The 23,058-nt window shown below is 57.5% G+C and overlaps 2 protein-coding genes across 4 annotated transcripts; one reads left to right on the top strand and one right to left on the bottom strand.

Moving 5' to 3' along the window:
- Positions 1–879: 879 nt before the first annotated feature.
- ITGA7 (integrin subunit alpha 7) lies at positions 880–20,395 on the top strand. 3 transcript variants are annotated; one of them, XM_035721818.1, is made up of 26 exons: positions 880–1,278; positions 5,458–5,585; positions 5,688–5,767; positions 6,869–7,124; positions 7,616–7,747; positions 8,043–8,162; positions 9,030–9,237; positions 9,352–9,545; positions 9,910–9,998; positions 10,122–10,249; positions 10,353–10,448; positions 10,612–10,673; positions 10,820–10,989; positions 11,422–11,571; positions 12,246–12,361; positions 12,922–13,114; positions 13,198–13,278; positions 13,385–13,464; positions 13,608–13,682; positions 13,825–13,927; positions 14,474–14,650; positions 14,835–14,966; positions 17,021–17,134; positions 17,352–17,450; positions 17,538–17,663; positions 19,648–20,395. In XM_035721818.1, exons 1-26 carry the CDS (start codon positions 1,073–1,075, stop codon positions 19,876–19,878), a joined length of 3,546 nt encoding a protein of 1,181 aa, XP_035577711.1. In that variant the 5' UTR covers positions 880–1,072; the 3' UTR covers positions 19,879–20,395. The 3 variants fall into 3 exon arrangements, with proteins under 3 accessions (XP_035577711.1, XP_027450733.1, XP_027450734.1); XM_027594932.2 differs by lacking the exon at positions 8,043–8,162; XM_027594933.2 differs by lacking the exon at positions 7,616–7,747.
- A 249-nt stretch (positions 20,396–20,644) lies between these two features.
- Positions 20,645–22,662, bottom strand: METTL7B (methyltransferase like 7B). Its single transcript, XM_027594934.2, is given in 4 exon segments — positions 20,645–20,960; positions 20,963–21,047; positions 22,125–22,189; positions 22,192–22,662. Coding segments are annotated over 4 exon segments (714 nt in total). The 5' UTR covers positions 22,616–22,662; the 3' UTR covers positions 20,645–20,820.
- Positions 22,663–23,058: the final 396 nt, after the last annotated feature.

Here is a 23,058-nt window from a genome sequence, read left to right on the forward strand (position 1 = left end):
AATTTCCTCTTCCTCTATCAATCACCCTCAGTAATTTTCTTTTCTCCCTTCATTCCATTCCATTCCTTTTTTTTTTTTTTTTGTAAGCTCTATGCCCAAAGTGGGGCTGGAACTCACCAGCCCGAGAGGAAGAGTCGCGTGCTGTACGCACTGACGCAGCCAAGAACCCCCCCCGTCCCCACCATTCCTTATTGATCAAACTCTTGCCCTTCTTTCTCCATCTCTTTTCTCTGTTTTCTTTCTACCTGCCTCCTTTGCTCTCCTCCCTAGACCTGCTGAGTTTCTCTCTCCCCTGCTGCCTCTGTCTTTTCCTCAGTTCTCCTGAATGCTGACGATGTGGCTAGCATAGCCATTGTCACTGCCAGGCTCTCGGGGGTGGGATGGGATGGGGCGGGATGTGGTTTGATTCGAACAGCATGCTAGGCGCTCTACGTGACCATGGGGAGAAGGGAGCACCAAAGGACCACACAGGACCCTGCCCTTTCATCTCCCTGTCTGCATCTCTCTTCCCAGACTGTCCTTTAGCCTCAAGCACTTCTCATTTCTTACCCTCCTTTCTCTTTTTCGGTCCCTTTCTATCTGTACTTGTCTCTCCCTCCCCATCCCCAGGCGCCGCCCCCACCACTCGGGGGCTAGGGCAGGAGTTGGGGGGGGAAGGGCAGGAGCGCGCAGGCGGGGGCGGGGCCAAAGCCCGGGTGGGGATCCTGGCGAGCAAGGCCGGTTCCCACACCGAGTCGCCAGCCTGGACCTCCCTTTGCGACATCGCGAAGCCTCCACCTGCCGCGCGAGCGAGGGGCGGGGCCGAGGGCGGGGCCGGGGCGGTGCCCCTGGGGGAGGAGGCGGGAGCGGGAGCGCTCGCCTGGCCTGGGGCTGCTGCAGTCGTCCTAGCCGGTGCTGGGGCAGCGGGGGACGCGGCGGTGGAGCGGCGGGAGAGGGGTGGGGAGGAGAGAGATTGCGAGAGCCCTGAAAGACGTGCGAGACTCGAGACCAGAGACCCGCCGTGGGAGACCTGGGGCTGCGGGAGCGAGCGAGTTTTCTTGCGCTCGTGCGGAGCGCGCCCAGGGTTCGCCGCATGGCCGGGACTCCGGGCCGTGATCCTCGGGGCGCCCCCGGGATTTGTTACCTTCTTGGCTCCCTGCTGGCCGGACTGCTCGCCCCGGGTGCCGTCGCCTTCAATCTGGACGTGATGGGCGCCCTGCGCAAGGAGGGCGAGCCGGGTAGCCTCTTCGGCTTCTCTGTGGCTCTGCACCGGCAGTTGCAGCCCCGACCCCAGAGCTGGTGAGTCACCGCACCCGCCCAGAGTCCCCGTGCCCGAGCCACAGATTTCCCCCCAACACCCCACCCCATCTCTCATTCTTCCAACCCCACGACGACTCAGGGTATCCACAGATATCCCGTACTTCGACCTTGCCTTACCTGTGTTGGGTCTGGAGACGTACCCTCAGGGCCTGAGACTCAGAGTCTTGCTTTGGGGATGAGTTGGAGAGGGAGGCTCTTGTCTTGGCAGGTTTCCCCCAACTTGCATCCTTGCCTCAGTCCCAGGGTCTGGGACTCCCCTCCTTCAGAGGGCTGGATTCCCTCAGGAAGGGGGACTGAACATCTTGTCTCTGCTTAGGGCAGGAGGAGAGGGAAAGGACAGAGAGGTTGAAGACACCATGGGAGGGATGGAGGGTAGACTCCAGAAATAACTTCCCGTCAGAGCATTGCCATGGGGTGGGATGAAGACAGCAGGACAGCGGAGGCCAGGAGAGCCCTGCCATTTTATTCTGTGGCTCAAGATCACGGGGAGGTTGGAAGAGGACCTGGGAGGGTATGGCAGCCGGTACTAGACGGTTTGATGATAGAATGACAGGAAGCAGAGCCCCCAAAAGTTGTAGCAGAAGCAGCAGCAGTGAGAAAGAGAGAGGGAGAGAGAGAGAGATCCAGAAGGGATGCTGGCCAGGTTGTTCTCCTTCCTCCCCCTCAGGAAATTTCAAGGTCTAGGAATCTCAGTAGTGGGGGAAGGCAGGGAGGAGTGAGGGGCAGAGGACAATTCTAGTTATTTTCTAATCAGTTCAGGACTCATGTGAGATGGACACATGTGTGTGGGGCCTGTGTCTGTTATGTTTCCTGTGCTGTTGGCTCCAGCTACATGTATGATTTTAAAAAGAGAGACAAGGGGAAGGAAGCTTCCCACCCCCTCCTGCCAGGGGGCTTTTCTTTCCTAGGCTGGTGCCTAAGGCACACTAAGTGTCCATTACTGGGATCAATGCCGTCCACTGGGATTGTCTTCTCCTTGATACCATTGGCTTGGGGGCAGAGGGTAGGGACAGGAGCTCATTTCTCTTACCCCGCTCGAGGAGGAGGGGCTAGCTCTAATCTTTCTTCTTCCATTATCCCTGTCATCAGGGATGGTCAGTGGTCCCCCAAACTTTGGGAGAGATAGAAAGCAACTGACTTCATCTCTTCTTCAGCCCTTCTATCTGCTTCCTACCTCATCTCTGTCTCCCTCCCTCCCTTCTTCCCCCATCAGCCTGAGTTCCAGGACTGGAGGCCTTTTTAGGACATGCTGAACTCTCTGAGCTATTTCCAGGCAAATTCTGGGTTATTTTTAATAGCTTGGTCTCTTGTTATTTACCCCTCCTCTCTGAAGATGGCCCCTGATTCAGGCTCCGAGAGGCAAGCCGGGGGCTTTCCCAGGGGAGCCTGACTGCCTGACCCTGCTTTTGCTCCAGCAAGGGGTGCTCTGCTGCCTGGTGGCACATGAGAGACCAGGGGCCTTGCTCAGTCCCTAGCTTGTGAGTTGCAGGTCGCCTTCACCAGCATCCACTGATCGAAAGGCCTCACCCGTTTTGATGTCTTTCAATCTTGCCCCTGGATGAGACTTTGAAATCTAACCTTCTTTGCTCTGTGGCTTCAGCCTCATTTATATCTTTCAACTGTAAAACGGAGTTAAGCAGTAGTACTACCAGATAGTTGTGGGGTTTAAGAGTTCTTAGTATATATAAAGCCCTTAGAATAGCGCGAGGCCCAGAGGGAGTGCTGTGAAAGTGTTAGCACTGTGATTCGTGTATCGTGCTCCACAGAGCTAGAGAATAGCTTCAGTGCCTTCCTGCAAGCCTGGATCCAAACGCTTGGCTGGATCACCCTGGTTGAGTCAGCCTTCAGGCCAAGCACCCTCCCCAGAGGGCCACCCAGATTGAGAGTCAGGGAGGGCAGGCCTTGGGTCAGAGCCCTGGAGTGTGTGCAGAATTGAGAGGTGCGGTGGTAGTGGGCTACTCCTTTGCTTCCGCTTAGCCAGGCTCCTAGGGAATCCCTCTGCCCCCAGCTGCCAACATGTTCTTGCTTTTGCCTGCAGTGGCTGCAGCTGAGGCTCTTGTTCTGTCCGGAGGCCTGGGGTGGCTGGGGATGGTGGGATGAAGCCAGAAAAGTGTGTGGTGGGTGCAGAGGTGGAGGGACTAGAGAGGCTGCGTGTGGGAACTCTTGTTCCAGGGAGGGTGGGCTGGTCTGTTCCGCACTGAGAGTGAGGCTGGCCGTATGTATGTGCACCAGCTTCTTTCCTCCATATGGACCCGTTCCCTCCACCCTCCTCCCTACTCTAGACCTCTAGGGGAGATGTGAAGACTGAACACTGATATTAGCTTCTCTTGGTGCTTAGCTATGTGCCGACCAGCTGAGGCACCGCGTGAATAAGAGAGCCCCAGTCCTCCAAGAGATGGCCATCTCTGAGTTTGGAGGTGGGGGGATACTCCGGACTTGTCTGAAAGTTGGCCGTGCCACCTGGTTTCCTTTTCTGTGTGGGGTACCCTCCCCTCCCCTTCCCTTCCTTCTGTTCTTTTTCTGGAGTGGTCTGTCTCAGTGTTCTGGAGATGGCCCGTCATTGGGTATGGTGGAAATGCATGGGTTTTGGAATTAGGCGGATGTGGATTTGAATTCCAGCATCCTGCTTAATGCATCTCAGTGAGTTTCCTCGTCCGAAAGACAAGAAAAGAATCCTCACATAGGATTGTCATGAAGCTTAAATGAGAGCATGCGTGAAAGCTGCCTAGCCTGATGTCTGGAGCATTAGGTAGAGGGTGAACAACGTTAGTTCCTCATATCCCTGGCATCTAGCCTAGGGCCTGACCCATAGTAGGTGCTGAATAATGTTACTGCCTTGTCTCACCAGTGCCTGACACAGGGCTTGGCGGGCAATGGGTTCTCAGTACATAGTTGTTAATGAATGCCGAACGCATACCCTCTTCCTTGCCACTCCCCGCCCCCTGCTTGGTCTGGACACCGGCTCTGATGCGGGACGACAGCTGCTAAGAGACCAGAGCTGTGGGAAGGGAGAGTGGCTCTGTGCCCTCTCCTCCCCCTCAGGACTGGCCCAGTGCCCCGTAGATGCCTGTCTGCAATATTGCCTGAACAGCTTCGGGCCCTGTCCCCCAGCAAGGGAGAGGGAGGAAAAGAGTGTGGGAGAGAGGCCTCGGGGTTTGCCCTGCCTCCACTTTTGAGTCTCTCCTTCTGTGAAGAGAGATCCCTGTAGTCAGCTGGGTGCCAGTCACCTCACCTTACCCCTTCCTTCACTCCTGGCCTGGGGTTCAGCCCCAGGGGACCCAGGCAGCCTCCATTCCCAGCACAGTCCTCCCCTGGGGAAGAAGCCTTGGCTGTGATCATGGAAAATTGTCCTGCCAAGAAAGTTATAGCTGGGAAAGTGTCTGAGGGGGAGGTAGGAGAGAGGACAGGGTGGGGGCAGGGCGGGTGGGAGGAATGGGGAAAATCATGGATGTGGGGAGCGGAGGGACGATGGGAAAGGGGATTCAGGGTATGGGCAGAAAATGGGGGTAGGATGGGAGACAGATGAGGAACTTGCCCCTACCTCCATGCCAGCTAGAGTGACAGATAGAATCCCGGGCTGGCCGTGTTGCTGGGAGGATGGGGTCTCTGATGGGTCCCTGATGGGTCCCCGATGAAGGGTGATGAAGGACAGGCCCATATCTAGCCCCTTGCTTGGCCTCTGAAGCTGGTCCCTGGGCCACCTCGTGGTGCCAGTCTGGGCCCCTGTTACTTTTGCTCTTAGCATTCTTGGCATTTCTGGGAGGGTTCCAACTGGACTGGGTTTGGGGAGGAGGGCAGAGCTTGGGGATGGGGCCAGGAAGTGGGTAGGAAAGGCCTGGTCAGGAACAGGTGCTGGGAACAGGCGGTTCTTTCAAAAAGCTGCGCTGGCCAGGCCACTTGGTTTGGCGCGCGTGCGTGTGTGTCTGTGTGTGCGTATCTACGGGGCACATGGGCCCTCATCCAGATAGTATGTGAATATATAATGTGATGATTGCATGGCCAAGTGTATTAATTTGCCCTTGCCAGGACTTGGGGAACGTGTCTTCTGGCCTTCCTCCTTAGTTCTTCATTTCCTTGGTTCTGAGGGGTCGGGTCTGGGCAGCGCTGGGGAGGCACGGCACTCTGGCTGCCAACTCTGGCCCCTGCCCCATTGTGCAGGCTGCTGGTGGGTGCTCCGCAGGCCCTGGCTCTGCCTGGGCAGCAGGCGAATCGCACTGGAGGCCTCTTCGCTTGCCCCCTGAGCCTGGAAGAGACTGACTGCTACAGAGTGGACATTGACCGCGGAGGTGAGGACCCCGCAGGATTGGGGAGGGGGCATGGCACAGGAAGGGAAGGGGGAGGACTCGGCCTCCTCTTCCCTCTCCTTATTCCCACTGTCCTGCCTCCAGCTGATGTGCAGAAGGAGAGCAAGGAGAACCAGTGGTTGGGAGTCAGCGTTCGGAGCCAGGGACCTGGGGGCAAGATTGTTGTGAGTACCATTTCTTGTGCCTGTATGCCAGGGCGGGTGTGTGCGTGTGTATATGGTGTGTGCCTGTGCGCAGGTGTGCTTATAGAACACAGGTTGGCATGTGGTATGATGGCCTCATTCCCAGGACCAAAGGTACAAGACATGGTGCCTGTCCTTAAAATTTTAAGATCATCTAAGCATCCACCTATCCATTTGTCAAACTCTTACTGAGAACCTTTTAAGCATCAGGCATTGTGCTAGTTACTGAGAGAGGAAACGTAAAGATGGGAAAAAGCCTGGTCCATGGCTCACAAAGCCTATTGAATGGTTCTGGAGACTCTCGTTCTCTGTTTTTCTGTGTCTGTTTCTCTCCGTATCATCACTAACACGTGCAAACGCAATTAATAATCAGAGTCACCGTAGGGCGGAATAGGGTTAATGTTTTTAAAGAATTTTTAAAATTTTTATTTATTTGAGAGCTTGAGAGTGAGAGACAGAGCATGAGCAGGGGAAGAGGGAGCAGACTCTCCGCCGAGCCGGGAGCCCGATGCGGGCTCGATCCCAGGACCCCGGGATCATGACCCGAGCGGAAGGCAGACGCTTAACCGACAGAGGCACCCAGGCGCCCCAGAATATGGCTAATGTTAAGTGAGCAGTACAGTCCCCAGTATGTGAAAGTCCAAAGGAGGAGCGGAGAGAAAAGACTCCTGTGGGGGCACTGGGGGGTAGAGTTCAGCCAGCCTTTCAAGAATAAGCAATGCTTCGGGAGTGGAGAGAGGAGGAAGTTCTTCTCAGGCAAAGTGGTGGCACTTACAAAGGTCCTGAGTCAGGACCAGCTTGGCCTGTCGGGGATAGGCACATATGGGGTGCTGTGTGCTGGCTTAGTGGGGCCTGGGTCCCCAGGCAGAACGTGGAACAAGGCTTCTTCCTAGCAGCGCAGGGAAGTGAGTGCAGATGGGATATGTATGTGTATATCGCCTAGCACTGGGCTGGGGGGTGGTGCCCAAGTGATGTGTGTGTGTCTGCGTGCTTGTCTGCACAGGGGCCGCGTGGCTCCAGCGGGTCACCGGCCCACATGGGGGCGGGGGGGGGCGGATGACCCCGCGTCGCTTCCTCCCACAGACCTGCGCACACCGGTACGAGGCTCGGCAGCGAGTAGACCAGCTCCTAGAGACCAGGGATGTGATTGGTCGCTGCTTTGTGCTAAGCCAAGACCTGGCCATCCGTGATGAGCTGGATGGTGGGGAATGGAAGTTCTGTGAGGGGCGCCCCCAGGGCCACGAACAATTTGGGTTCTGCCAGCAGGGCACAGCCGCTGCCTTCTCCCCCGACAGCCATTACCTCCTCTTTGGGGCCCCGGGAACCTATAACTGGAAGGGTGAGTCACTCCTCAGGGAGGGGAGAAGGGAACCAAAACGTCCTCTTACCTCAGAGATGGGATTGGGGGCAGCACGTGGCCAAGCATGCCCACACGCTCACTGCCATGTCGCCCTGGGGCACTGCCGCGTCCTCCACCCCCATCATGCCAGCACACACACAAGTCGGGGAGTCTCCCCGCCTTCGAGTGGCTGAGTGTTCCCCACCACACTGGCACGAGCCCCCGCACGCACGGCTGGGCCTGCTCGCTCCAGCACGCCAGCCCCACGGCGTCACCCCCTTTCCCGTCTCCGCACGCTGCCGCTGGCTGAGCTGACACTCGGTGAGTGGGGCGGCAAGTCTGTGGGGCCGGCGGCTTGGGCTGGGGAAGGGGTAGAGAGATAGGGCCGCGAAGGAGAGGAGGGGCTTCCCCGTGTGCCTGCCTAACTGGCACCTGGCCTGAGAGGTGCTCCTCGCCGCCTGGCCCGGGCACTAACAGGTCTGTCCTTGCAGGCACCGCCAGGGTGGAGCTCTGTGCGCAGGGCTCAGCGGACCTGGCGCACCTGGACGACGGGCCCTACGAGGCGGGGGGTGAGAAGGAGCAGGAACCCCGCCTCATCCCGGTCCCTGCCAACAGCTACCTTGGTAGGGACCCCTCCCTGGCCCAGAGCGGCTCTAACCCTCTGCTCCTCTCTCTTGTCCTCCCTCTCCACGCTCCCGTCCTTCTGTCTCTCTGTCTCTGTCTCTCACCCTTTCTCTCTCTGTCTTCCTGTCTCTGATTCTTGTATCTCTCGTCTCTTTGTCTCCCTCATATTCGTTCTCTCCCTCTTCCTCTCCTATCTCCTTCTTCTTGCCTTTGTGTCTGGCTCTGTCTCCCCACTCTGTGGCCCCTCCTCTGGATGTCCCTTCCCTGGTGTTTCCCCCCACCTGCCCCCCGCAGGGTTGCTCTTTGTGACCAACATTGATAGCTCTGACCCTGACCAGCTGGTGTATAAAACTTTGGACCCCGCTGACCGGCTCCCAGGACCAGCCGGAGACTTGGCCCTGAATAGCTACTTAGGTTTGTAAGCTTCCACCACGTCCCCCTGGGCCCTGCGGGCTTGGCCTGGCCTCCCCTCCTCTGCTGCCCGACCCTCACCAACAGACACCCAGGGAAATACATATTGGGCCCAAATTTCAAAGAAGAGCTAGGCCCAGTGACCAGGCCCCAGAAGATGCCTCAAGGGGGATGGCCTAGGGGGCTGTGAACAGGGGTCTCCATGGAGGAAGAACCAGGTGGGTTGAGGCTGTACTGGGAAAGGAGGGTAGAGCTCTAGTGGGACTTTCTCTGAGGGTTGGATAGTGGGCACGTGCCAGAGAAAGGTCTATCCTCGTTGGTAAGTCCCTCTCATTGTTTCGTCTGCAGCCCTGTGCAGAGGGGGAGGAAACCAGGCCTGGGAGATGTTTGGGTGAATCAAATTCTTTCCCACTCCCCCTTCCCTCCCCTCTATCCACATGAAGACTTCCTTTCCCTGCCAGCATGGACGGAGCTGGGGGTGCAAAGAAGGTGCATTAGATGGGGCTGGGGCCTCCTGGGTGTGCAGAAGGTAGAGCAGCCCCCTGGGGATCTCAGGTGTTGCACCCTGCTCAGCTCTTGCCCAGCCGGCTGGCCTTCCTAGCCATTGCCTTTCTCTTTCTTCCCCAGTCCCTGAGGCTGACCTCATTGCACTTCTTGTGTCAAATTCTAGTCTCTGGGTGTGGGAGGGCTGCCAGGCCTTGGGAGGGGGAGGCAGGGCCGTCCAGCTGTGGTGGTGATAACTTGGAGGGCACCTGTACCTTTTGGCTCCAGACCTGTGAGGAGGGGGCAGAGTGGGGGAGGGCGGTGCCTGGACGCAGCTAGGCTCCTGAGTCTTTTGGGGAGGGCTCACTGGTAAGTCACCCCACCCAGGTTTCTCCATTGACTCGGGGAAGGGTCTGGTGCGTGCAGAGGAGCTGAGCTTTGTGGCAGGGGCCCCCCGTGCCAACCACAAGGGTGCTGTGGTCATTCTGCGCAAAGACAGTGCCAGCCGCCTGGTGCCCGAAGTTATGCTGTCTGGGGAGCGCCTGACCTCTGGCTTTGGCTACTCGCTGGCTGTGGCTGATCTCAACAATGATGGGTGAGAATGGGCACAGCGGAGTGGAGCCTGGGGGAGGCTGGGCGGGCCTCCAGCATCTTTCTGACTGCCGTGGCTGGGGAAGGAGCCACACTGACTGTTTCCCTCTCTCTATAGCTGGGCAGACCTGCTAGTGGGTGCCCCCTACTTCTTTGAGCGCCAAGAAGAGCTGGGGGGTGCCGTGTATGTGTACATGAACCAGGGGGGTCACTGGGCTGGGGTCTCCCCTCTCCGGCTCTGTGGCTCTCCTGACTCCATGTTCGGGATCAGCCTGGCTGTCTTGGGGGACATCAACCAAGATGGCTTTGCAGGTGTGACTGGGAACTGGAAAGCCCCGGGGGAGGGAGGGTCAGAGGCAGGGATGGGGAAGCACCTCAGAGTTCCGGGGGAGGCCTTCTGACTGCTCTGGGAGAGAAGCAACCTAGGCTGGCATCTGAGCTTTGCCATTTACCAGCTTTGTGACTTGGGTCAAGTAAACTTTCCGAGCCGGTAATATCTGCAGAGAGTAGCTAAGAGGCTTAAAAATGATGTGTGTAAGATGCCTGGGACTTAGTAGCCTCTCAATAAAATAAAAAACATAGTATATGGAACTGAGTGACTGAGGGAAGGTTGGGGTCCGGATGACTGCCCCCCCCGCCCCCCCCAGTCTGATTACCTTTTTTCTCATACCCACAGATATCGCTGTGGGGGCTCCCTTTGATGGGGATGGGAAAGTCTTTATCTACCATGGGAGCAGCCTGGGGGTTGTCGTCAAACCTTCCCAGGTGAGGGAGTTCGTTGGGATGAGGTGTGGGAGGAGTAGGTGTGGGGGGAGTTAGGGGGCAGCAGAGGGCAGGGGGCGGAGCTGGGGGTGATGCTGTGGGGGAGCTGATGGTCTGGTCCTGCAGGTGCTGGAGGGTGAGGCCGTGGGTATAAAGAGCTTTGGCTACTCCCTTTCGGGTGGCCTGGACGTGGATGGGAACCATTACCCGGACCTACTGGTCGGCTCCCTGGCCGACACTGCTGTGCTCTTTAGGTGAGCTCCTTCCTCTCCTCTGCCTCTCCCTGCCTGAGATCAGCTGGGCTCTTTCCCTGCCTCAGAGTCTCATGTTTCTTGTGCTCGACTCTCCATTCCCCAGGGCCAGACCCATCCTTCATGTCTCCCATGAGGTCTTCATTGCTCCCCGAGCCATCGACCTAGAGCAGCCTAACTGTGCTGCTGGCCACTCGGTCTGGTGAGACGGGATCCAAGGGGAGGGAGGGAGATTTCAGGGCCCACTTTTCCCCATTCTCCCTTTCTCTGCCCAGTGTGGGGCTGGGGGCTGGGGCTGGGGGGGCAGGAGTGAGGCGTTGGCCCATCAACCTGGCCTGGCTCAGGAGCTACCCTTGCCCCCACAGCGTGGACTTGAGGGTCTGTTTCAGCTACATTGCAACCCCCAGCAGCTACAGCCCTATTGTGGGTGAGTGAAGTCCTCCTCCCCTTTCCTGCCCCGTTGGGCTTCAGGGTGGGTCCCTCTGAGGTAGAGAGACGGGCATCTCAGGGATAGGGTCAGATTAGAGCCGTTCCCCAGCTCACTGGCTCTTCTCTTCTCTCCACATGTCACAGCCCTGGATTATGTGTTAGATGGAGACACAGACAGGAGGCTCCGGGGCCAGGTCCCCCGTGTGACCTTCCTGAGCCGTGGCCCAGATGACCCCAAGCACCAGGCCTCAGGCACCGTGTGGCTGAAGCACCAGCATGACCGAGTCTGTGGAGACACCATGTTCCAGCTACAGGTGGGCCCTGAACCCTTGGCCTCTGAGGGTCATCGTCCTTGCATGACTTCTTTTCTTTGATTCTTTTTAGCTTCTTCCCTAACATGCTCACAGCTCATTCTTTGATCTCAACTTTTGGGAAGCCTCCCTTATGGGCTGACCTCTTCACCTGCGGCCTTCTTGTGTCTTCTGCCTTCTGTGTGCGGAGTACAAGTTCTATCCTCCCTGGAGATGGAGATGGCAGGCTCCCTTGTCATACCTGGTCCTCAAAAGCCCTGGATCCTGGTCTCCTCCCTTTTCCACCCCAGTCGCTCTCCCTCCCCCTCACTCTGGTCTCTACCTCTCTCTCTCTCTCATCTCTGCAAGCTTCTTGCCAAGTTTCAGAATCTGACCTAGGTCTGGCCGGGGCCTGAGGATTGTCCTAGTACCCATGTCCATCCTTCCTCTTCCCAGGAGAATGTCAAGGACAAGCTTCGGGCCATTGTGGTGACCTTGTCCTACAATCTCCAGACTCCACGGCTCCGGCGACAGGCTCCTGGCCAGGGGCTGCCCCCAGTGGCCCCCATCCTCAATGCTCACCAGCCCAGCACCCAGCGGGCAGAGGTGAGCATGGGTTCTGGCTTAGCTCAGGAGAGGGAGCTGGAAGGAGTAATGATCATCATCCCTCACAGTGACAAGCATTCATAGCTTCCAAAACTCTTTCACAGGCTACCCCAGCAGTTCCCCCGTCTCTTGGTGTTGTGGCAAGTAGACCACAAAATGGAAAATGGCTCAAGTGATCATGGGTTCCTCGTTAGAGGGGACACTGACCTTCCATTCTATGCATCCATTCAGGGGCCCGGGCTGATGGGGATCTGCCATCCTGAGATGTGGCCCCCGAGGTCCTTAGGTCGCCTCCATCCCTGTCAGCTGGAAGGGGGAGCATGAAGCTCCTTATATGGCTCTCCTGGCCAGCCTGGAAGTGATGCCCTTCACTTCTCTTCACATCTAAATCCAGAATCGGTTACACGGAAGGGAGGCTAGGGAGATGTGGTCTCGCTGTGAGCTAGCCTGCTGGCCTCTACCTCAGCGTCACCACATGCTCGTTTTACTGAGGAGGACACAGCTCAGGGTGGTTCAGTGACCAGCTCAGTATCACACAGCTAGTAAGCAGCAGATCTGAGAGTTGAAACCCTGTTACTTAATCTTGTGATACTCCACCCCACTGTGTGCCTTGGCGACACATTCACCTCCTGCCTCACCCCTAGGAATGACCGTCTCCTCACATCTCTCCCTAGATCCACTTCCTGAAGCAAGGTTGTGGTGAAGACAAGATCTGCCAGAGCAATCTGCAGCTGGTCCATGCGCGCTTCTGTGCCCGTGTCAGTGACACGGAGTTCCAGCCTCTGCCCATGTGAGGGGGAGCGAGGGGGCAGGTGGGGTGGAAGGCGAGAGTTCAAGGAAGAGAAGGAATCGCCCTCAGGAGGCCAGGCCGAGGGGCGGGGCTGAGCTTGCAGACCGAGGGCGGAGGCTGATAATTCAGAAGATGAGGGTCAGCGATGGGGCCACAGAGGCTCTGTCCTGGCAAGGAATAACATGCCTGCACAGGACATATAATAATACACAGTTTATGTGCAGCGCACTGTTTAGTCTCCCCAGCCCAGTGAGGTAGGCATTATTATTAGCTCCTTTGTGGATGGAGAACGGGGGCCTAGAGAGGTTAAGCTCCTTGTCCCAGGTGAGGAAGTAGGGGAGCTTGGACCGGAACAGCGGTCTCCAGGCTCCCCGTCTGGTTCTCTTGAATGTGGGAAGACCTGAGGCTTGGACTGGCATGGAGGCGGATGTGGGGGAGCCAGTGGGAGGGGAGACCAGGGAGTGGAGGCAGGCAGCATGCCCCCGGCGGGGAGCGGGCAGGAGAGGGAGAGGCAAAGGAAGATGTTCAGATTTAGAGTGTGAGTGGGATCTGACCTCCAGGGATGCAGATGGGACGACAGCCCTGTTTGCCCTGAGTGGGCAGCCGGTCATTGGCCTGGAGCTGACGGTCACTAACCTGCCCTCGGATCCAGCCCAGCCCCAGGCTGATGGGGACGATGCTCACGAAGCCCAGCTTCTGGTCACCCTCCCTGCCTCTCTGCACTACTCAGGAGTCCGCGCCCTGGACGCCACGGTGAGGGCCTGCGGCAGGGTGGGGTGGGGTGTTGGGGGCTCTCCGGTAACCCGGACTGACCTCTCCTCCTTTCCACACTGCAGGAGAAGCCGCTCTGCCTGTCCAATGAGAATGCCTCCCATGTCGAGTGTGAGCTGGGGAACCCCATGAAGAGAGGTGCCCAGGTTGGCATGTCAGCCCTTATCCCTGTCCGAGAGCCTCTCTAAGCCCTGACCCCTTCTCCAGCCCCTAGCCTTCCCCGACTCTAATCACTCTCCGCTCTTGGCCTAGGTCACCTTTTACCTCATCCTTAGCACCTCAGGGATCACTATTGAGACCACAGAGCTGGAAGTGGAACTGCTCTTGGCCACGTGAGCCTGGGGGGGCCAGGGGGTGGTGAGGGTAGGGTCAGCTGGGTTGATGTCCACCTGGATGGGGCTCTGCTGTTTTCATCGGAGCCCTTGGGGTGGCGCCTATGCCCCATTGCCCATGCGTGCTCCTGCCCACACACCAGAATCAGCGAGCAGGAGCTTCATCCGATCTCTGTCCAAGCTCGTGTCTTCATTGAGCTGCCGCTGTCCATCACAGGGTAAGCTCTGCCCAAATGGGCACATCGGCTGGAGGGGTGGGCATTGCTACTCCCAAGCCCTGGCCTGGGCTCTGCCTCCTCACCCTCTAGTCAGCCAGGCCCCAGGCCTCCTCAGCACCCCATTCTGACCCTTCCACGCCAGGCTGGCCATTCCCCAGCAGCTCTTCTTCTCTGGTGTGGTGCGGGGTGAGAGTGCCATGAAGTCTGAGCGGGATATAGGCAGCAAGGTCAAGTATGAGGTCACGGTGAGTGTCCTGGTAAGGCCCCTGGTCAGGTCCCTCCCTTCTTGGCCCAGAGAGAGGCTGAGACATGTCCCAAGGCTATGGTTCTTCCACCCTATGGGGGCATGATGGTCCAGCACGTTCAAGGCCTCCCCTTGCTCCTGGACCTTGATTGTGGGCAGGTGTTTGTGTTGGGGCCTCGACTGACCATTTCCTGGTCATCCCTGTGTGGACATGTTACCTGCTGGTCTGGGTAGGCCACGAGGGTCCAGGGAAGCTTTCGTGCCAGGGGCTTTAGCTGGGGGATGGGGACAGTGGGGGAAGGCTGATGTCTCTCCTTAAAACTGCCTGTGCTTGGCTGGGGCCTCCCCACCCTCGTAGGGACATCTCCAGGCCTTCCTGGCTTTGGCGTAGGCAGAGAATGTTGCCTGGTGGGGTTTAGGATCCCAAGTCTTCGTTGGGATTCTGCTTCCTGAGGCCTTCCCCTCAGCCCTTGTCCCCTCTGTCTCTGCAGATTTAAGGCCACTCAGAAATGGAGCACCCTCCCTTCACACTCCCTTCTGCCCACAGGTCTCCAACGAAGGCCAGTCACTGAACACCCTAGGCTCTGCCTTCCTCAACATCATGTGGCCCCATGAGATAGCCAACGGGAAGTGGCTGCTGTACCCCATGCGGGTGGAGCTGGAGGGCGGGCAGGGGCCCGGGCAGAAGGGGCTCTGCTCCCCGAGGCCCAACATCCTCCAGCTGGTGAGGCTTAGGCAGGGTGGTCAGGGCCACTGAGGCAGGGTGGAGGGGGGTTAGACTTTGGGAAGGACGTCATGGCGGCTGTGGGAGGCTGTGGGGGCCCAGGGGGAAGGCAGTGGGGAGGAGATGGCATCTCAGGATGGCTGTGTTGGGAGGGACGCTCACTGCTCCCACTCCCCGCATCCAGGACGTGGACAGCAGGGACAGGCGGCGACGGGAACTGGAGCAGCCGGAACAGGAGGAGCATCCTGAGCAGCTGGAGCCCAGCACGTCCTGGTGGCCGGTGTCCTCTGCCGAGAAGAAGAAAAACATCACCCTGGTGAGGACAGGGCAAACACGGTACAGTCCGAATGAGGGGCGGGGCTGTTGGTGATGTGACAGGGGGTGTGGGGGGCAGGGAGCTTTAGGGGGGGCTGGGCGTCCAGGAGGCTGGCCTGTTGACAGGTGTGATGGTCACACACCTGGAGCGAGTTGACAAGACAGTTTATATCACACCCATGAAGCAGCTGCTGACACCACGGGTCCCCCCTGTGACCACCAAGTATTCACTCCAGAGCAGTGCCCTTGGCCTGCAGCCAGTTAGCCACACAATCAATTACTTGTTGGGCATAGTTTGGTTCTTTAAGTGGATGTATTGAGCCAATAAGCACGCGCTCTGTGCTCTTCCCTTGTAGGACAGTGCTGCCGGTGGGTGTGGAGGGGAAAGACTGGGGGGTATTTGGCCTGGCTGCAAGGAGGCGGAGACCTGGGTGTGGAAGGTTGGGCGATAGAAGGAGTCAAAGAGACTGTTGGCAGGGGTGGGGGGGGAGGATGTGAACAGTTGGGCTGGGCCTGGCGTCGTCTGTCTGGGGAGGAGCTCCACTGTCACACCCTGTCTCTCGTGGGGGCCCTCAGCTTCCCTGCTCCCGGAGAGCATGGCAGGAGGCCACACGAAGGCGCGTGGGTGTACCGTGAACTTGCATCATGCTAGGTTCCCTGTCACGGGTATCGTCCTGCCTTCTCCATGTGGCTGATTTCCCCTGAAAGGCCTCCCTTTCTAATAATAAGAACTTTGATTTTTTCACTTAAAATTGCCTTTAGACAAACTGGCCAAGGATTCTTGAGTTGCTCAAAAGTGGCAAAATAAAAGATGATTCAAAGAATTCAAATGCTCTCAAAGGCCTTCTCCTGTACACGAAGTGTGGTGAATTTAACACCATTTTTAGGCGACTGGATCATCAGGTGGGATTGGGCCAAACGGATGTAGGTGAGACCTGGAAGGAGCAGGGCTTAAGTCTCCGGTGCCCCAGCAGCTCCTGGGACAGCCTCCTCCTCCTTCAGTGGGTTTGGGCTTAGCATAAGAGTGTGGCTTTGCCCGACATGGACCCAGATTCAAATATCTGTTCTACCACTTACCAGCTTGCTAGCTGTGCAGCCTGAGCCAGGTCACCTGGCCTCTTTTCTTTTCTTTTTGTTTAAGAATTTATTTTTAAGGGCGCCTGGGTGGCTCAGATGGTTAAGCGTCCACCTTCGGCTCAGGTCATGATCCCAGGGTCCTGGGATCGAGTCCCGCATCGGGCTCCCTGCTCCTTGGGAGCCTGCTTCTCCCTCTGCTTCTCTCTCTCTCTCTCCGTCTCTCATGAATAAATAAATAAAATCTTTAAAAAAAAAAGAATTTATTTTTAAGTAAGCTCCACACCCAACTTGGGGCTCAAACTCACAACCCCAAGATCAAGAGTCTCAAGCTCCACTGACTGAGCCAGCCAGGTGCCCCTCTTTTTTTTTTTTTTTTTAATTAATTTCTTTGGCCAACAAGGGGCTTGAACTCATGACCCCGAGGTCAAGAGTTACATGCTCTACGGACTGAGCCAGTCAGGCACCCTGCACCTGGCCTCTTTGAACTTTAATTTCCTAGTTTGGAAAATTAGGAAATGAGGATGATAATAATATGCATCTTGCAGGATGGCTTTAATAAATACCTTACAGCTAAGAGATGCTCAGTAAATGGGACCGTTGTTATATAACATAAGCATTAACTGGGAAACTACTCTGCTGCTGCTGTCAAATAAGAGACCTCCTCCCTGCTCCCCATGTATTTCAAGGTCAGATAGACCAGATTTGGGGTAGGCTGCTCTTTTGGACCACGGGGTTAGTTCGGGAGGACTTCCTGGAGGAGGTGAGTTTGAGGACGGCTAAGGAAAATGGGAGAGATATGAGTGAGGAACAAGGGCAATAGGGGGTCCAAGGTGTGGGACCTCATGGATGGACAGACGAAGCGAAGTCTCTGGGCAGATTCTGTGTCTGTGTGAGCGCATATGTGAGGCTGCTGGGCCCTGGGGAGGCTCAGTGGGTGGGGACCACGTGGCTCAAAGCCCTGCCTGTCCTGGTCCCTAGGACTGTGCCCGGGGCACTGCCAACTGCGTGGTATTCAGCTGCCCTCTCTACAGCTTTGACCGGGCGGCTGTGCTGCACGTGTGGGGCCGCCTCTGGAATAGCACCTTCTTGGAGGTAAGGGCACCGTGGCGGTGGGGCTGGCATCTTCTTCCCCAGCCGTCCCTCTGGGACTCACTGCTCTTTCTGCCTTCTCCCTGTCCAAGTGCAGCACACTCTTAACCCAGGACGGGCAGAAATGCCCTCTGTATTGGGCACCGCGGCACTTGGAATTTCAGGAGCGGGGGCGGGGCCGGGGGCACTAAGGAGAAGGCTGCCTTCTCTGCTCCCGTAGGAGTACTCGGCTGTGAAGTCCCTGGAGGTGATCGTCCGAGCCAATATCACCGTGAAGTCTTCTGTCAAGAACTTGCTGCTCAGAGATGCCTCCACGGTGGTGAGCTGCAGGCCTGGTGAGGTTGGGGTGGGGAAGCTCTTCTTCCCCCTGCTCCGGTCCTTGTTCCCTGAACCCTTCATTCCCCAGATCCCCGTGATGGTTTACCTGGACCCTGTGGCTGTGGCGGCAGAAGGAGCCCCCTGGTGGGTCATCCTCCTGGCCGTCCTGGCTGGGCTGCTCGTGCTGGCGCTGCTGGTGCTGCTCATGTGGAAGGTGCGGCTCGGGGAGGCGGCGCTGGTGGGGGCTGGGCTTCCCCGTCAGGCGGGAGGCCCTCCATGCGTTGGTTCTCTCCCACCCGTTCTTTCATTTATCGGCCCATCGACACTGAACGCTTGTATGTCCCAGGGACTGGGTCGGGCTCCAGAGTTTCAGAGAGAAGTCAGATGCAGATGCTGACCTCCGGGATTTGATGGGCTAGTGGGGGAGGTGAGCCTTGCAGGAAGGACCAGGCGGAAGGCGCTAGGGCAAGCGAGTGCAGGGGGAGGTAGAGGTGAGAAAGCTGGAGAGCAGGTGGCTTAGAAGAAGGTGGGGTCATAGGATCTGGAGGTGGGAGATGAGGTGGGTGGGCCCATGGGAGGCAGAGCCACAGAGGCAGGGAAGTGGGGGCTGATTTAACAAGAGCATGGCAGGAAGGCTGGGAAGGCAACTGTGATAAAGAAGACACAGCAGCGTGGAGAACAACCTCCAGGGACTGCCTCCAGCACGGAACTCAGAACCTTCGCGTACCAGGCTCTACGTGGAACCGTCTTCAAACACAGAGAGTGTAGACAGAATCCCCTTTGTGTCTGGGGTTCCACCTAAAAGCACACACGTGCACATGTCAGTACAGGGAACCACATCCACCACCCTTCGTCAGACCCTGAACCACATGCCACATCTGGGCAATTGGAGGACATGCATGTCTTTGGGGCCCTCTGGAGAACTGCCCCCGGTCCTCCCCGGACCAGGTGCAGACGAAGCGCACTGTTTGGTAAATGTGAGTCATCAATGGACCAGGCCTCTGGCTGAGCATCCAAAGTGTGGGGAACCTGGCCAGTCTTCAGGGACTTCATGAAACTGGCTCCAGAATCCCTGCCCCCTGCTTTCTTGGAAGGGGGACGGAATAGAGATAAGGGCCCCCACCCACCCCTCCTGAGTCTTCCCATGCTCCACCTCTTTTGCTCCTCCCCGCCCTTGACATCCCAGTGTGGCTTCTTCCATCGGAGCAGCCAGAGTTCATCTTTTCCCACCAACTATCACCGGGCCCATCTGGCTGTGCAGCCCTCGGCCGTGGAAGCTGGGGGCCCGGGGACTGTGGGGTAATTGTGCGTGTGCATGTGTGTGTGCGTGTGAGTGTGTATGTGTGAGTAGAGCCCCCAGCATTCAGGGGACCAGGGTGAGGAAATGAGATTGCACGGGGGTGGTGTGGAACGGGGGTGGAAGGTAATTATAAGGGGGGTTTTATAAGGGTGAGTACACACAACCTGAGGCATGCACAAAGGGGTGGCCGGGCTCATGCAGTATGAGCATGTGGAGGTGCAGGAAGGTGCCATGCATGGCTTTTCTGTGGGCATGAGTGTGCAAAGACAAATGCACAAGGACATGCCGTGCGGTCTGAGCATGTAGGAGCCTTGGGTGGTCCTGAATGTGAGTGTGCAAGGGGCATATTTCCACCTCCGTATAGAAGGGCCAATGTGTTCATGATGTAGGGCGGGGCGAGGTCACCATATTCATGGACTTGAGAGGGCCCTGCCCTGAGGGAAATGCTGTTTGAGTACACGGGGTGTGTGTCTGAGGCTCGAGAGGAGTCATTCCCAGTATGCAGGGGTCTAGGAAGTCATTTTTTTGTCTCAGATCTTGTTTATGTTCTGGGGCATGCTGTTGGGTCTCTTAAAAAGCTTGGGTGGGGTCAGCGGTCCTGCTGTTCCATCTTCAACCCCCTCTTTCCGGAGCCAAGGGAGATGTCCTTGGTCCTGCACCTTTGGCCCCTCCTGGTCTTTTCTCTTGCCGTGGGGGAGGACCTGGGGGCCCGGCATTAATTGTGGCACCTGCGGGGGCCACGCACCGCACGGGATGGTGTTCCACCCAGCTCCTTTCTGCTGTGGTTGGTACTTTCTCCCCCACTCATGGCGGAGACAAGGTGCTGGGCTGTGCTGGGCATCTGCTCCAGGGCCCTCAGCCCTGCAGGCTCCTCATGTCTGGCCTGGGGTCGTTACAGATGGGATTCTTCAAGCGGGCACAGTACCCCGAGTCCACTGTGCCCCAGTACCACGCGGTGAAGATCCCGCGGGAAGACCGGCAGCAGTTCAAGGAGGAGAAGACCGGCACTATCCTGAGGAACAACTGGGGCAGCCCCCGGCGGGAGGGCCCCGATGCGCACCCCATCCTGGCTGCTGATGGGCACCCTGAGCCAGGTTCCGATGGGCATCCCATGTCGGGCACCACCTAGCTCCCTGGGTCCCAGCCTGGCCCATGGGTCCCCTCCACCCTTTCCCCCGACATGGCTCCTTGGGATGAAGAGGGTAGAGTGGGTTGCTGGTGCCCCATCAGGATGTGACAGGATCTGCTTCCTCAGGGTCATAGGCATACGCCCCCAAGGAACACCTCCCAAAACTTCCCTCAGAACAGTGTGTGATGAGGGCAGTAAATCAGGAATGGGGTTGTGGAGTAGGGGAGAAGGGCAGTGATGTCCTGATGCAAACGTGGGAGAAGGGACCCTGATCCCTCCCTCTCCCATTCACCCTGTTTAACAGGACCCCAAGGACCTGTCCCCCCTGAAAGTGCCTTAAGCCCGGAGGGTTGGGGAGGAGGTTGTGTTGCTGACTCAGGGGCTCTTCCCTCCATAGTTTCCCCTCTCCTCTGACCTTAGTTTGCTGCATCAATCTAGTGGATTTTGTCTATTTATTAAAAAGTATTTGAGGACAAAACCTCTGGCTTCTTTACTGAGTCCTGCTCCCCCTTGGCCAGGGTCTGCAGGAGAGGACTGCTTCCCTCTGTAAGCCCCACAGCTCAGGACAAAGGTGGTAATGGGAGGGAGGGCCGGGGGACCCAGCACGGGCACCTGGGTGTGGTCTCAGATGAAGAGGAGGGGGACCTTTACTAATGGGAACAAGGGAACCGCCCTAGCAGCGGGTGGGCAAAAATTGGGAGACCCAGTCTAGGGATTTGCAGTCAAGGACATGGCGAGACATCGCTTTCCTCCCTGTGGTCAGGTTAGGAATAGAGCCTTCTCACTTTGGCAGGAAGGACTGAAGTTAGACGCGGGGGCAGAGATGGGGAGGGCAGAAAGGGGCGGTGGGGGGAATGGCTTCTCTGCCTAGATCCCCCTCAGTAGAAGACAGGTTAGGTGGTAGGTGGGATTGCTCTGGCCGGAGGCAGGACTCGGGAAGGGTTATTTCACAGCCTCTCCCATGATGTGGGGCCCGATAGGCAACCACCTGAAGGGAGGGGGATGTTGTTCCATTTGGAGTTGAGAGAACTGGGCGCTCTCGAGGTCCTTCCAGGTCTCTCTGGTGAGGCAGCAGCCATCCTCCAGGTGGGCTCTAAAACTTGCTGCCACAGGAAGGCCCAGCTTCCACGTGGCTCAGCCACACGCTCCCAGAAAAAGAACACTCCTCCCTGGGAGAGCAGAGAGTTAGCGTCCCTTCTTTGCTCCATTCTACAACATCCTCTGCCCTCACCTCCACCCCGCGGACCACGCCTGGTCAGACCTCTCGGTGAGGCGGGGGTTGCTGGTCAGCAGGTTCATGAAGCACATCACTGCTTCTGACTTTCTCCGGAGCCCCTGGCTCCTACCCGCCCAGTCAAAAGCGCATCTAAAGAAGTGGGGGTGACTGGTGAGCGATCTTTAAATCATGGCCAGGGGGGACAGCCTAGCCGAGGGCAGACAGATGGGGAGCTGGAGAGACAGGAGCAAAGATCTCACCCAGAGATGTGTACAGAGATGCTGTCTTCTGAGACTCAGACACATACATCCAACCTTATCCTGTGGCTGACATCCCGGGGAAACCTTGCACCTGACTTGTGACTAATGCTGCGGTTCCTTCAGCCCTTTTCTTCTTGCTGAACCCTCTCTAGGTGATCTCATGCACCCCTGTGCTCTGAATTTACCAGCTACAAGCTGGTGACTTCCACGTCTCTACGTGCAGGCCACATCTTTCTCTGACTTCCCCCAGCCTCTATGGCTTTTCTGCCTGCCTGTCTCAGTGGCACCTCAGACCCAACGAGTCCCAAATGCATTCCTCTCATTTCAGCAACTGACACTTCCCTCTACCCTCCTTCTTCCCCTCCACCAGTCACTGATACCAGAAACTTGGAAACCATTCTAAACTCCTTTCCACACCCAGGTCAAAATCTTACAGATTCTATGTCCTCTAATATCTCTATCTAGAACCCTTTTTTATTTTCCCCACTCCTCCACATCCGGCTCAGTCCCTCAGATCTCAGTGTAAACATCACTTCCTTAGGTGTCTCTCCCCCCTCTCTCTATCCCCCCCAACTGCTGCGTTAGGGGGATCTCCCGTGGGCTTCCGCAGCACCCTATTCTGCCCCAGCGAGGCCCCGGTCATGTTCACCGTTCCCCAGCAGGTGGGGGTGGATGGGTGTCTAACGTGCTAGCACGCAGGAGTCCCTACCCTGGAGCGGCCAACGCTGCGTTTGCCTGCCCCACGCCCGTTCCCCCTCCGCGCTGCTCACCGGCCTCAGCACTCTCTGGACCTCCTGTAGGACCCTCCTTCGACTCTGCACAGAGCACAGCACCTGACCACCACATCCATGCAGCCATCCGCCAGTCCTTTCATGTCCGCTCCGGAAGCCACCACAAACTGTTCATATTGGAGATGTTTGCTCTCAGCCATGCTCTTTGTCAGGAACCTCTCAAAGTGGGGGTTTGGGTCCAGGCAGGTGATCCTGCAGCCCACTTGGTAGAACTGGAAGTTGGCACCGGTGCCGCAGTCCAGCTCCAGCAAGGCCACCTTCCCGGAGGCTCCCATAAGCCCCTTTATCTGGCCAAAGAGGTCCTGTTTCTTACTCCCCATCTTGCGGTTGCACTTGGCAGTCAGCCCAGCCATCAGGTAGGGCAAGCCGATTTTGCACAGGGGCCGCCAGCAGCCCAGCAGAGCCATCAGGTGCAGGGGCAGCGTGAGGAGCAGGACCAGCAGCTGCAGGAGGTGCACCAGGGCATCCATGACACGCCGGCTCGGAGCTGCGCTTCCGTTGGGACGCTGGCCTTCTCACTCTCTCCCATGCCCTAGACAGGAGTCTCTCCGCCCTCTGCGATGGGACTTTGTTCCCTGTGTCCTACTTGTCAACTTTCTCTTTGCCAGCGTATGAAGGGTACATGGAATGCTTGCAGAAGACGCAGGTACTCTGGCCCCATAGTTTTATGTGGGGGGAGCCGGTGTCCTGAGTGGTGCTAGTGTCCTGAGTTCTGGGGCGCTGCCAGTTGAGGGTAGGGGTGTGATCATTTCAGAGAGGAGTGGGAAGGGCGAAGGGGGACAGGTCTCAGATCACAGCTTCATGGGGGCCAAATGCTGGGACAGAGCTGACTCATGGGCATGTGCTGGCCTCATTTTGTCCCCAGGATCTGTTCAGGTTATGCAAGCTGGAAAATCTGGTTGGGTTCCCCTGG

The sequence above is a fragment of the Zalophus californianus genome, chromosome 9 (genome assembly GCF_009762305.2).
Source record: "Zalophus californianus isolate mZalCal1 chromosome 9, mZalCal1.pri.v2, whole genome shotgun sequence".
In the NCBI taxonomy this organism is placed as follows: domain Eukaryota; kingdom Metazoa; phylum Chordata; class Mammalia; order Carnivora; family Otariidae; genus Zalophus; species Zalophus californianus.